This window comes from Betta splendens, chromosome 9 (genome assembly GCF_900634795.4).
Source record: "Betta splendens chromosome 9, fBetSpl5.4, whole genome shotgun sequence".
NCBI lineage: Eukaryota > Metazoa > Chordata > Actinopteri > Anabantiformes > Osphronemidae > Betta > Betta splendens.
Genome location: NC_040889.2, coordinates 13,277,859 through 13,289,099, shown reverse-complemented (window position 1 = coordinate 13,289,099; position 11,241 = coordinate 13,277,859). Strand labels below are relative to the sequence as shown.

At 47.2% G+C, this 11,241-nt stretch overlaps 2 protein-coding genes across 6 annotated transcripts; one reads left to right on the top strand and one right to left on the bottom strand.

The window, feature by feature from the left end:
• Positions 1 to 224: 224 nt before the first annotated feature.
• On the bottom strand, positions 225 to 9,994 carry LOC114861956 (coiled-coil domain-containing protein 136-like). 5 transcript variants are annotated; one of them, XM_055511442.1, is made up of 10 exons: positions 9,857 to 9,994; positions 7,371 to 7,553; positions 6,923 to 7,171; positions 6,776 to 6,850; positions 6,406 to 6,690; positions 5,324 to 5,435; positions 5,046 to 5,214; positions 4,836 to 4,970; positions 3,620 to 3,734; positions 225 to 2,948 (listed from the first exon to the last, which is right to left on the bottom strand). In XM_055511442.1, the coding sequence occupies exons 2-9, from the start codon at positions 7,420 to 7,422 to the stop codon at positions 3,630 to 3,632; spliced, it is 1,182 nt and encodes a 393-aa protein (XP_055367417.1). In that variant the 5' UTR covers positions 7,423 to 7,553; positions 9,857 to 9,994; the 3' UTR covers positions 225 to 2,948; positions 3,620 to 3,629. The 5 variants fall into 5 exon arrangements, with proteins under 5 accessions (XP_055367417.1, XP_029017566.1, XP_029017567.1 ...); XM_029161733.2 differs by lacking the exon at positions 9,857 to 9,994 and adding an exon at positions 7,752 to 7,922; XM_029161734.3 differs by lacking the exons at positions 3,620 to 3,734; positions 9,857 to 9,994 and adding an exon at positions 7,752 to 7,918.
• On the top strand, positions 9,686 to 11,133 carry LOC114861959 (protein SCO2 homolog, mitochondrial-like). The gene is made up of 3 exons (XM_029161738.3): positions 9,686 to 9,844; positions 9,984 to 10,321; positions 10,601 to 11,133. Exons 2-3 carry the CDS (start codon positions 9,987 to 9,989, stop codon positions 11,064 to 11,066), a joined length of 801 nt encoding a protein of 266 aa, XP_029017571.1. The 5' UTR covers positions 9,686 to 9,844; positions 9,984 to 9,986; the 3' UTR covers positions 11,067 to 11,133.
• Positions 11,134 to 11,241: the final 108 nt, after the last annotated feature.

Sequence of the window (11,241 nt, the reverse complement as noted above, 5' to 3'; positions counted from 1 at the left end):
CATAGCAGGCTCATTAATTAGACCCAGTTTAGGTATCAGTTGCTTCACTCATTACTTGGAAACAAACCAGTGGATGACCTCTACTCGTCCAAAGGTCGTGGTCGAATACACACATTTACCTGCACAAACATGTTTCATACGGAAGAAAGTTTGGTAACAAATGAGTCACGCCACATAACTTTCATCAACAACACGCATTAAGAGAAGCAGAAACATAAAAAAGACAAGATCAACTGCTTTTATTGGTGAGAACATTTACAAAATGTACAAAGTCATCACATAAGAATACAACCAGACAAACACGGTGCAGTAAGTAGAGACATGCTAACGTAGCGAAAGGCTAATCTGGAGCAACGTGCTACAATTAGCTCTGTGATAAACCAAACTAAACTTTGTGTAGCCACAGGCCGCTAGCTCAATGTTAGCTTAATGTTAGCCTAATGCACAGGATTAAAACTGGTGCTTGAGGGCCGGTATCCTGCTGGTTCTCAAACTTTCTCTGCTGATCACATTGATCAGGTTTCAGATGGATTATCCAGCTGGCTGTTGATTGACTGAACACACCTGATGGAGGTGATCAGTAGGAGGTGGAGCAGGGAGTGATGGAGAGGCTGCAGCAGGGGTTTGAGTTTGACACCCCTGGCTTAATAGCTAAAGCTAGCCTAATGTTAGCCAGCCGCAACCACAGCATGAAGCTCCTGTTCCAGTCACTGTGCTACGTTAGGCTAAACGTGACTCTGGGGAAGACTTGAGTTTTGTTGGACTGAAGTAGCCAAAGGAAGAATGGACCCATCTCAGCTAGCAAAGAGTCTGCGACTGATGAGCTTCAGTCACCAGTTACAACCTTTACAGTTCAGTTGGTAAAACAAAAGCTTTGTGTGTCGATCATTCACTAAATCAAGGTTTCTCTGTTGGTACCAGCACATCACACAATCACGCAAAAATGTCCAGTTGCTACATTGTTGAACTTTACTTACTGGTGGTAATTAAAAGTAAGGACTTGCTACTTCAACAGAAACACTTTATCAGCTCATGTTCCACTGATGCTTCCTGTGTTAATAGATGCAAGTCACAATGAAAAGCAAAGTCAGGAAAAGCTCAGATTTTTGGAAGCAGCACAGAATTGGACTGGATGATGTAAAACAACCAAAGACAAACGTACGACGTAAAACAACCGAAGACAAACATACTTTTAACACATTAAACACATTACATTTACTGTACGGTTGAATATGTCAAAATCACCCAATCACTGGTAAATGGACATTACAACTATAAAATCTGAATCACTGAGACACATGAGCCAGATATCTGGCTTCCTATTACATATGTATGAGACAATGTTACAGAACTTTAAGTGAAAAATTAGGAAATCTGAAATTTTCTTGGTCTGATCATCTGGTTCCAGTATCATAATTCACCCTCCAACAGTGCTGACTTACATAAGAAGTGGTTTTAACTAAGAATCTAACCAAAGAAAACACAAGGGTACCCGTCATGCAAAGCTTGTAGTGAGTCATGCTTTTTCATTTCCAGCTATACAGGACTGTTTATTAATATTTATACGATGGTATATTAACACTACAGGCGAAGCTCTGCTACGACATCTGAGGTCAGGTCAGACTGTTGAGGTCAGGCCACACGTCTCATTTTCAGTTCATACCTGATCACATTGTTTTTCACACACATTCAGATTTAGACAGAGGATTTTCTTGGTTATTGTCTCTGTAGTTTACTGTGATTTATGATGTAATCAAACTGTTCATTACAACCACAACCAACAACAAAGACACTTTTAAATACCTGATTCCGAGCTGCACAGACGTGTCGGTCTATTGGAACATCTGGTTAACTGTTTGTGCTTCAGCTGCAGTATTTGGCTCAGTTTGTTCTCATGGGGACAGAAAGTCTGAGTTCAAACGAACACTGTACATTTTGTGGCTCCAGTTGCTGCTGTACTTGACGGATGGTGTCCCACAAGGCTTTATTCTTGGTCCTCGTTCAAATTTCATTAAGACTGTTGAGGTTCAAAAAAGCTGTTGCACAAGAAGAGCTTAAAAGCAGCACAGTGATGCCCGTCAACACAAACACTCTCAAAAATTAATGATGATGAATGTTTCACTGCATCATTAAACATCTTTACATTATGTTTAGATTACAATTGTTTTCCATCATGCTACAGAATGTGATAAATAATTAGCATTGATGATCATTGCTAGGCAAACACAATAAGATCATGACAGCATCAAGCAATAGTGAAACACCACAGTTATGTGCTTAAAACATCTGCTACCATCTGTTGTGTCATCACTGGAACACTGAGCATCAGATGTTCCTTTACTTTGGGGAAAACGAGGCAAACAATTAGACTCTGGATCACTAAGAAACAAGTCGGAATAAGATATTTTCATCCTAACATGTTAAGAACTGATTAACTCAAAGTCTGAAGGATTTATTGTTGTGGTGGTTACTGATGTTTTGTGTCACACTCGGTGACACTTTGAATAACACAGTGAGGACTTTTACTCTATAATAATTATACTGATAAACAGCTGACTCTGCTGGCTCTGGGAAACAAAACCATTAAAACTGATTGAGTTGTTTCTTCTGATAGGACTGTTTACAGTACCTCTCTAGCTGCTCACTTACTGTACAACCACAAGCTGCAGGAAGACTTCAACATCTCTGTGAAGACGGTCAGTTCAACTTATTGCTTCTTCCTCTAGCGCTCGCTGGCATCTGTAGCCTCTACGTTCTGGTGGTGCGATGCAACAAGCAAACATCAGGACAGCAACATGCATGACGGCAGCGCCGGATGGGGTGGCCGCAGTCCCACAGTGCTGAGCCTCCGGTGGTCCTCAGGCCCTGGTGAAGCTGGGGACGACCAGAACTACGATGGCTGCCACGGCGACCGCTGCCACCACCAGGTTCCAGCCTTCAGCCTCCGTCTGAGGAAAGAGGAGAGCGGTAACCAGGCTGCACCCAGGTCAGTCCACGCCCGACTTCACCCACTATGAGGCCTCACAGCTCGAATCTGAAGCAGGTTGACTAACATTTTACTGTGACCAGTGAGTCCCACTTGTCGGCTTAGTGGAACCTCCTCACACCTCTCATGGAAAAAGCAGGTGGCACCAAAAGACAACGCTGAGATAGAAGAGACTGTGTCAAGTCGAGCGTCAAGTCGTGTGACCATGGTGGCGTCTGGTTGGAGCCCAGCTGCCTAATAGCGTCTCTCTACCAGTAACTGGAACAAGGCTCATAAAGATCAAGTTGTGTCCATTCATGAAGATAACTGTTTCATCAGAGGCCTCTGACAAATGTGAGGCCACTACAAACCTACAGCACTGATGGCCTAAGGTCCAAACCTTGTTTCCACCTCTGAGCTGCACAGAATCAAAATGAGCTCTCACTGATCTGCACAGACGAAAACACTGAAGTGAAGGCAGAAGCATGAACAGGCCTCGGCCCCATCAGAGCTTTAGCCCAACCACATTCAAACAAACTGGGAACCAGTGGGTTCCCATTCCACCTACACACAAGACCTGGCTCAGTAGTAGCTGATGGGTTTCACTTTACAAAGCAAAGCACTAAACAGGTCAGTGTTTGGACGAGGCCGTACCTGGTCCTCTCTAGGACGCCAGCTCCTCCCACCAGCACCAAACCAAGGCCACTATTACAATCATTCCTATGAAGGGGATGGAGATAACAGGGGGCTCAGACGGAGGTGTGCATTTCTGAGAAGAAGACAAAAGGAAGGAGTGTGGGGGAAGATGGAGAGAGGAGGGTGTAAGAGGAAATAAAATCAAGAAATCTGTAGAAGATCAGGAAGTGTGAGGGAGAACGGCGAGCAAACATTCAGAAGACGGAGGATGAAGATGGCAAGAGCAGACAGCCAGGACGCTCAGAGACGAGGCAGCGCTTCAGCAGCACAGACAGAAGAAGAGCGGGTCCCAGTCCACCACAGGTCAGGTCCCAACCAGGCCCCACAAAGTCTCCAGGTCTGACAGCTGAGACGGCATCTGTCCCTGGTTTTCACGGGTTCAAGCCTCTTAAACACCAACTGGTACAGCTTTCCATGAGGTCCAGCACCAGGACATGGGTCAGTGACGGGCTAGGATCACCTCAGGGAGCTGGGGGGCTCTTCCTGTGTGAGGACGCGGTCGCTTCAGCAGGAAACAGACACGAGCAAAGCCTTGACAAAACAAGCCGTCAACAGCCACGGATGTCGAGACGCTCACAGCTAAATGGTACAACTGTCTACGGAGCAGGCAGGCAGGCAGACAGACAGACAGACAGACAGACACAGTCAGAGAGAGAGACAGACAAACAGACCGACAGACAGACAGACACAGTCAGAGAGACAAGTAGACAGTCAGATGGATATAGTCAGACAGTCAGACACAGTCAGACAGACACAGACAGACACACAGACAAACACACAAACACACAGACGAACAAATACAATCAGACAGATACAGACAGTCTTTCAGACAGACACAGTCAGACAGACAGACAGACAGACAAACAGACACAGAGACAGACATTCAGACAGACACAGTCTGACAGTCATTCAGACAGACAGACAGACAGACAGACAGACAGACAGACATTCAGACAGACACAATCAGACAGATACAGACAGACAGACAGACAAACACACAGACGAACAGATACAACCAGACAGATACAGACAGACAGTCTTTCAGACAGACAGACAGACAGACAGATGCAATAGTTGTGTGTCAGGATGCTGGACGCCTCTGCACATTGTGGTTATGGCAGGCTGGAACCCAGCGGACCGGTGCAGCTCAGCTCTGGGGGCTCTGCCGTCCTACCTGTGACTTCCTGCCCAGCACTCTGTGCAGCTCGGCCTTGCAGCGCTGCAGCTCCTGCTCCAGCACCGTCCGCTCCCTCTGGCTGCTGTCGTAGAGCTGCTGCAGCTCAGCCAGCTCGTCCTTCAGGCTGTCGCACTGGCAGGAACACGGAATGGTTGATGGCTTTCCATGTAGAACCCACATTACAGGCGATCTAGGCTGCAGCATTACCTCTCTCTGAACTCTCCGAGCCATTTCCTCAGCTTCTCTCAGTTGAACTTTGAGCCCATGGAGCTCCTGCACGGAAGACGGGTCCAGGTCCTGGGACAGAGTGATGTACGGGTCGGGCTCTCGCTCCGTGTGGCCCTCAGCTCTGACTGCCAGGTAGACGTCCTCACACCTGTCGACCAGGAGATTTTCTGCGCTGGTTAAAAAGTCAAGGTGTCTTCAGGGTTCAAAGAAGCGAGCAGCCAGATGTCAGCTGATTGACAGCTGCTGGGACCACTCACACGTCTCGCTGCTGCTGCTCCACTTTGTTGCTCAGCTCCTTGTTGCTGCTGCTCAGAGACTGACGCTCTTCTGTGAGACAGACGAGCTCGTCCCTCAGCTGACTCACGTCACCTGGACACACGACGAACGGAACCGTGACATTAGGCTCGGAGACACAGAGACGCTCACCTCCTTCATTTAACACTGTGATTGTGTTAAAATGTGTCAATGTGTTAAAAGCTGTGACTCGTTGTGTTGAGCAGTGGATTAATGAGGCTAAACAGCTTTGTTTTGTGCTGGTATCTGTCAGTAAACAATATCAGGACCAGCTAATTACAGCCAGTGGCAGATCGGAACACAGCACTGTGTGTAAATCGATCTAAGAGCAACAAAGGTTCAGCTGGAGAACGTCTGTGTCACATACAAACTCCCACATAACTTTGGTTCTGCTGCAGGTCCTAATATTTTGACAGACTTGTGCCACATTCAGAAGTTCAACATCTTTGTGAAGTATAGGAGCATGTTCTGTGTGAGATTCATACTTCATAAGATTCATAATAAAACTGAGCACCACAGGATGTCTTTGCTTCCTGTGATCAGACACCATCATTGTTTCATAACCATATGGTAGCTTTATATATATATATATATATATATATATATATATATATATATATATATATATATATATATATATATATATATATATATCTATATATATATATATATATATATATATATATATATATATATATATATATATATATATATGGTAGCTTTATATATATATATTTTTTTTCATTATTTTTTATATTTTATATTTTTATATATATATTTTTTTATATTTCTACGTCTACGTGTGACATTTTTAAATGATCTATTTTTATATTTGCAATTTCTTATCTTGTATTGAGCATCTCGGAAGAAAGTAATCAATAAAGTATTTCTTGTTGGTTGAGTAACCAGAACCATCCACTGCCTCCAACCTCCACGCAGGCCGCCTGCAGAGCCTTTTAGATCCAGCAGGTGTCACTACTGAGCGATGCACCAACACAGACAGAGGAGGCCACTACAACAGCGGGCCAGACCGGGCTCTGAGTACCGTGTCCGAGGCTCTTCATGCTGATCTCGGCTCTCAGCGTGGTGATCTCCAGCTCGTACTCCTGTGCCGTGGCCTGGAGACGCTGCAGCTCTGCCCTCAGCCGACAAAGCTCCTCCTGCAGGGAGGCGATGTCGTTCTCCCTCTCTGCGGCCGCCTCCTCAGCCGCCTGCTGCAGAACCAGAACCTCCTCCTGAGCCGAGCGGAGCTCCTCCTGTGCCTCTGCCAGCTCGCTCTCCTTCTCCTCCTCCAGACTGTCCATCTCCTCCTGCACGGAGCGGAGCTGGGCTGCAGCAAGAAGGAAACACAGTTAATAGGTACCGTCTGCAAAGTAAACAACAGGAGACGCGTTCTGACCCGAGCGTGTGCCAACCCTGCAGCTTCTGGATCTGTCTGGTGAAACTCTCGGCCTGGTTGGTGCTGGCCATTCGCTCGTCTTCCAGCAGACCTGTAACAGCAGAGATGACATCAACACGTTTCACTCAGTGAGTGACGGAGGCTTCAGTGAACGGGTTCTGACCCTGCAGCTCCAAGAAGCTCTCCTCATGCCTCTGGGAAACTTCTCTGGTCTCCTCCAGCTCCAGCAGCAGCTGCACCACATGGGCTCTCAGCTCCTCCACCTCTTCTTCACCTCCATCACCCTGCTTCTCCTCCTTCACCTCCTTCTCCTCCTCCTCCTCGTAGGTTTCCTCCAGAGACTCCCTCTCCTTGTCCGTCAGAGCGTCTCCCAGCATGATGGGCTTCTCCACCTTCAGCTCACACAGCTCGTCTATTAACGAAACCAAAGCGACAGCATCAGAGAAAACATGTCATCGAAAACGGACTAATGAGACAAAGCGATGAGAGTATTAATAAGTGTGAGCCTTTTGTTCAGTCCCATCTCATCATGTTGTGAAACAAGTAAAATGTTAACATGTTCATTAAACCCAGGACAGGTGGAGTCCACCAGAACCAGAAGGTAGACTGACCGGATGGGTCCAGGACCTCCTCTATGACGGGCGGCAGCCGGAGTCCGTCCATGCTTGCAGCTGATGGAATAGGAGGAGCTGCTGGTGGTGAAGGGAGGCGGGGGGTGAGGCAGAATGAGCAGCGGGTGAGGAGGGAGGATGAGGCAGACGCAGCCTCGTCACGCTCCGGGCCCCTTCATCCTCCTGGAGGGGGAGCAGAGGGGAGACGATCAGCACAGTTCAACCACAACACTGGTTTGTGACAGGGCGTACAAACAGGTGAGACTGTGGTGGAGAGCTGCAGCCAGAGGACGCACAGCTGCACCACAGCTGCACCAGCAGGCTCTGAGGAGGGAGCCTCACACTCTGGGCACCTGGTCCCTGTGGAGGCTCAGGACTCACCAGTGACTGGGTCCCTGCGTCGCCCTCTGATCCTGAATGACCTTGGTTTCTGCTCCGCTGCTCACAGCAAACACACAGGCTGCATAAACACTGTGCTGCCTCTCCTCCTCCTCTCGTCCTATATTTGCTCCTCAGCATCAGCTCCGCTCTCAGCGTGATGCAGTGACGTCACTGCGTTAGGCACAGACCGTGACGTGAGCACCGGCCCAGCTCCATGATGTCATTTATTAACCGTTTCCTGCCTGAGCATCGCTACTGCAGTAGCACATGCTACAGATCCGTACACAGGAGGAGGGATCCTACCTTCAGAACTCACTGAGTCTATTTGAGCTGCTGGCGTTTAACTGTAATACATGACAGTATGAATGCTCGATTCTCTGCCCTGGTCCTTAAACGTTTCCTCATTTTAGCTGAGGTTTTATTTTAAATTAACTTAAAATGTATCTTGGTTACTTCTGTAAATGAAGCGACTCTAACCTTTGTTGTATGACAGAAATCTGAACGCAGGTGTGACATCACACACACACACACACACACACACACACAGTGGTTCACACACTGCTGACAAAACGGAGATTGTCTCACTTTTGGCTGTTGCCAGGCAACTGGAATCCTGAGTGGGTCACATGGAACAAAGTCAAGTGTGACTGAGCTGACAAAGTCACCAATATGCGACAGCAACTGGTCCTGGTTCATCTCATCCAGTCAGTCAGGCCTGTGGTAACAACCAACCACATTCACCTGTTGTTGTTTTTGTTCTGTTTTTTTAATTCATTTAAATTTTTTTTATAATTAATCAAATACATCAATTCCTTTGTTCCTCAAAAGACACATTTCCCTTTGTGTCACAGGGTTTGCAAATAAATGTGAATTAATGTCTAATTTCGGTTTGACCTGAATTTAAGACGCTTTAATATTCTGTCCTTTTTGTTTTTTATTAGCCATGTCCCAAACCTCCAGACCAATCATCAGCTTGTAAACCAGTCCTGCTCTCTGTTTACACACTATACACGGCTTCATTGTGATTCGAGCTTTGAAACAATAATAACTTATATGACTTCTGGAGGGAAATGCTTCAACTCACAGAGTCTTCTGGTTTTTCTTTCACACTACCATGAGGAAAGTGTCCTCAGACGTGAGGACCTAAAGCAGTTCTGCGCTGCAGTCAGTTATATAAGCTTCAAACTGAACCGCAGAGACTCGTCGGCTCCTGATGGAGCTCTCAGCTTCACTTTGTTCTTCAGGTCTTACATAAGCGAGAAAGGAACTAACTGAGGTTCAGTCTCACTTCATGTATGTGGACAGTTACATGTGTGGCTTGTGTGAGGTCATCAGGTCAAATGACTCCACACAAGCAGGTCTTCTATGTCTTCTTGATGCTGAAAACAAAAGAATGTCCCCATCAAGGGATTAATAAAGTCTTATCTTAAACTGGTGCTAGAGTTTTAGGATACTACCATCACCTAAAGCTCATTTGCAGCTTTACTGAACTGCTAAGCAGGAGGACGAAGAGACTCACAATACACACACACACACACACACACACACACACACACACACTTTATTACTGACGACCCAAAATACTGAAGCACGAAGGAACAATGGGAGCATCTGCACAGGCCACCAGTCTCCCACTAGTCCTGGGGTGACTCGTGTGTTGACCCAAAAAGGACGAGCGAATACACACCCTTGATGTCAGGACACGGGACCGGAGTAAACTACAGCCCGTTGCATCGGTATGCTACCAAAACTCTCAGACTCAGTTATTAGAAAAATGCGCCATCTGCTGGAAACCGTCGGTTTTAGCCGTGAAAAAAGAACGAATCTGCTGATTTCCAGCTTTCAAAGCGACGAAGTCAATAAAGGGTCGTGTTTTTTTGTGACATATTAACGGCTTACCACCTTCCATCCCATGAGAACTTACAGCAAACAGCGGCTGGACAATTTCAATATATATAATTGAAGTATAAGTATGTCCCCATTTGTCGAATCTGCTGATGTGAATGAAGCCCGGTTAAAACGGATCACGCCGTGGCACCGGCTTTACAACGTACTCGCTGGTCCTCGATGTTTACAGGCTGAAACGGCTAAAGGTAAATTTGTACCTGAACAATGACGCGCTCTGCACTTTAGTTAAATGACCATGTAGCTGTAGCAGTTAGCACTGAGGGCTAGGTTAGCTTCCGAGCCACACGTGAAGGTCGTTCAGCTGCAGCCTCCCGTGTCTTCCAGGAAATGCTGACAAGGTGCGTCGCAGGTGGTTTGTGTGGAGGAAGACTTTTCAGGAGCCTTCATCACAGGCCGTGTGCCTTTCGGCCTCTGCCTGTCGGATTGCTCCGGCCTCAGCTCACCCCCGTTCGCCTGCTGTCTCCGGGGCAGCGTCCGTCTCGCCCTGGAGCCGAGCTGAAGCTGAGGACTCGGCTGTGGGTGACGCTGGTGATCGGCGGGGGTCTGATGGGCGCCTGGTGGTTTGTATACCAGGAGAAGCAGCAGAAACTGCGGCAGCACCGCGTGGAGCAGCTGCGGCAGGTGGCGCTGGGCCAGGGCAGCTTCAGCCTGCTGGACCACAGGTACGGAAGAACCGCATGTAGGGAGGTGGTCAGTGCTGCTCGCTTCATCAGTGGCTGTGCTTTGTTTTCTGACTCCATAGATCAGATCAGTTGACACTACTCTGATAAATCTGCTTCATTAGTTTACGTTACTGAGTCCAGGTTGACTCGATTAGGGCTGACGGACAGAGGTCTGCTTCAGTATTTAGTGAATAACAGAGTGAACTTATAAGTAAAGGTCATTATGTGATGTAATGTCAACCAATCACAGAAAACCACAAAACAAGCGTCTGTTCACAGGGGGAAGCGCAGGACCAAGCAGGATTTCCTGGGCAGCTGGCTCCTGCTCTACTTTGGCTTCACGCACTGTCCTGACATCTGTCCGGATGAGCTGGAGAAGCTGAGTGCCGTGGTGTCTGCTCTGGACCAGGACACTTCACTGCCTCCGGTCCAGCCCCTGTTCATCACAGTGGATGCAGAGAGGGACGACGTGGAAGCACTTGCCCAGTATGTCAAAGACTTCCACCCCCGTCTGATGGGACTGACAGGAACGCCAGAGGAGGTCAAACAAGCTGGCCGGGACTACAGAGTGTACGCTGTAGCTGGACCCAAAGATGAGGACGGAGACTACATCGTGGATCACACCATCCTCATCTACCTGATCAGCCCTGATGGGCTGTTTCTGGATTATTACAACAGGACAAAGGACCAGGAGCAGATCACAGAGAGCATCAGGAACCACATGAAGACCTATGTCAGACTCTGAACAAAGTACAAAGGTTTTACACTTGGTCAAGGAAAGCAAGCTTCAATAAACCAGTAATTCATTAAAAGTGCTTTAATCAAATTTTTTTCCCTCAATTCTCTGCAATCAATCTGAGAAAAGTACAGTTAAGCCTTTTACCTAAGCTGATCTGGACCTGGTACTAGTGTAAATAGCG

What these genes read in the sequence shown, in the direction of transcription:
- LOC114861956 (XM_055511442.1), bottom strand. Translation starts at nt 7,422, where the DNA reads ATGGACGGACTCCGGCTGCCGCCCGTCATAGAGGAGGTCCTGGACCCA. An exon ending in CATGAAGAGCCTCGGACACG is followed by an intron (nt 5,436 to 6,405) that starts GTACTCAGAGCC and finishes TCGTGTGTCCAG; the next exon opens with GTGACGTGAGTCAGCTGAGG. An exon ending in CTCGGAGAGTTCAGAGAGAG is followed by an intron (nt 4,971 to 5,045) that starts GTAATGCTGCAG and finishes TGTTCCTGCCAG; the next exon opens with TGCGACAGCCTGAAGGACGA.
- LOC114861959 (XM_029161738.3), top strand. Translation starts at nt 9,987, where the DNA reads ATGCTGACAAGGTGCGTCGCAGGTGGTTTGTGTGGAGGAAGACTTTTC. An exon ending in TTCAGCCTGCTGGACCACAG is followed by an intron (nt 10,322 to 10,600) that starts GTACGGAAGAAC and finishes GTCTGTTCACAG; the next exon opens with GGGGAAGCGCAGGACCAAGC.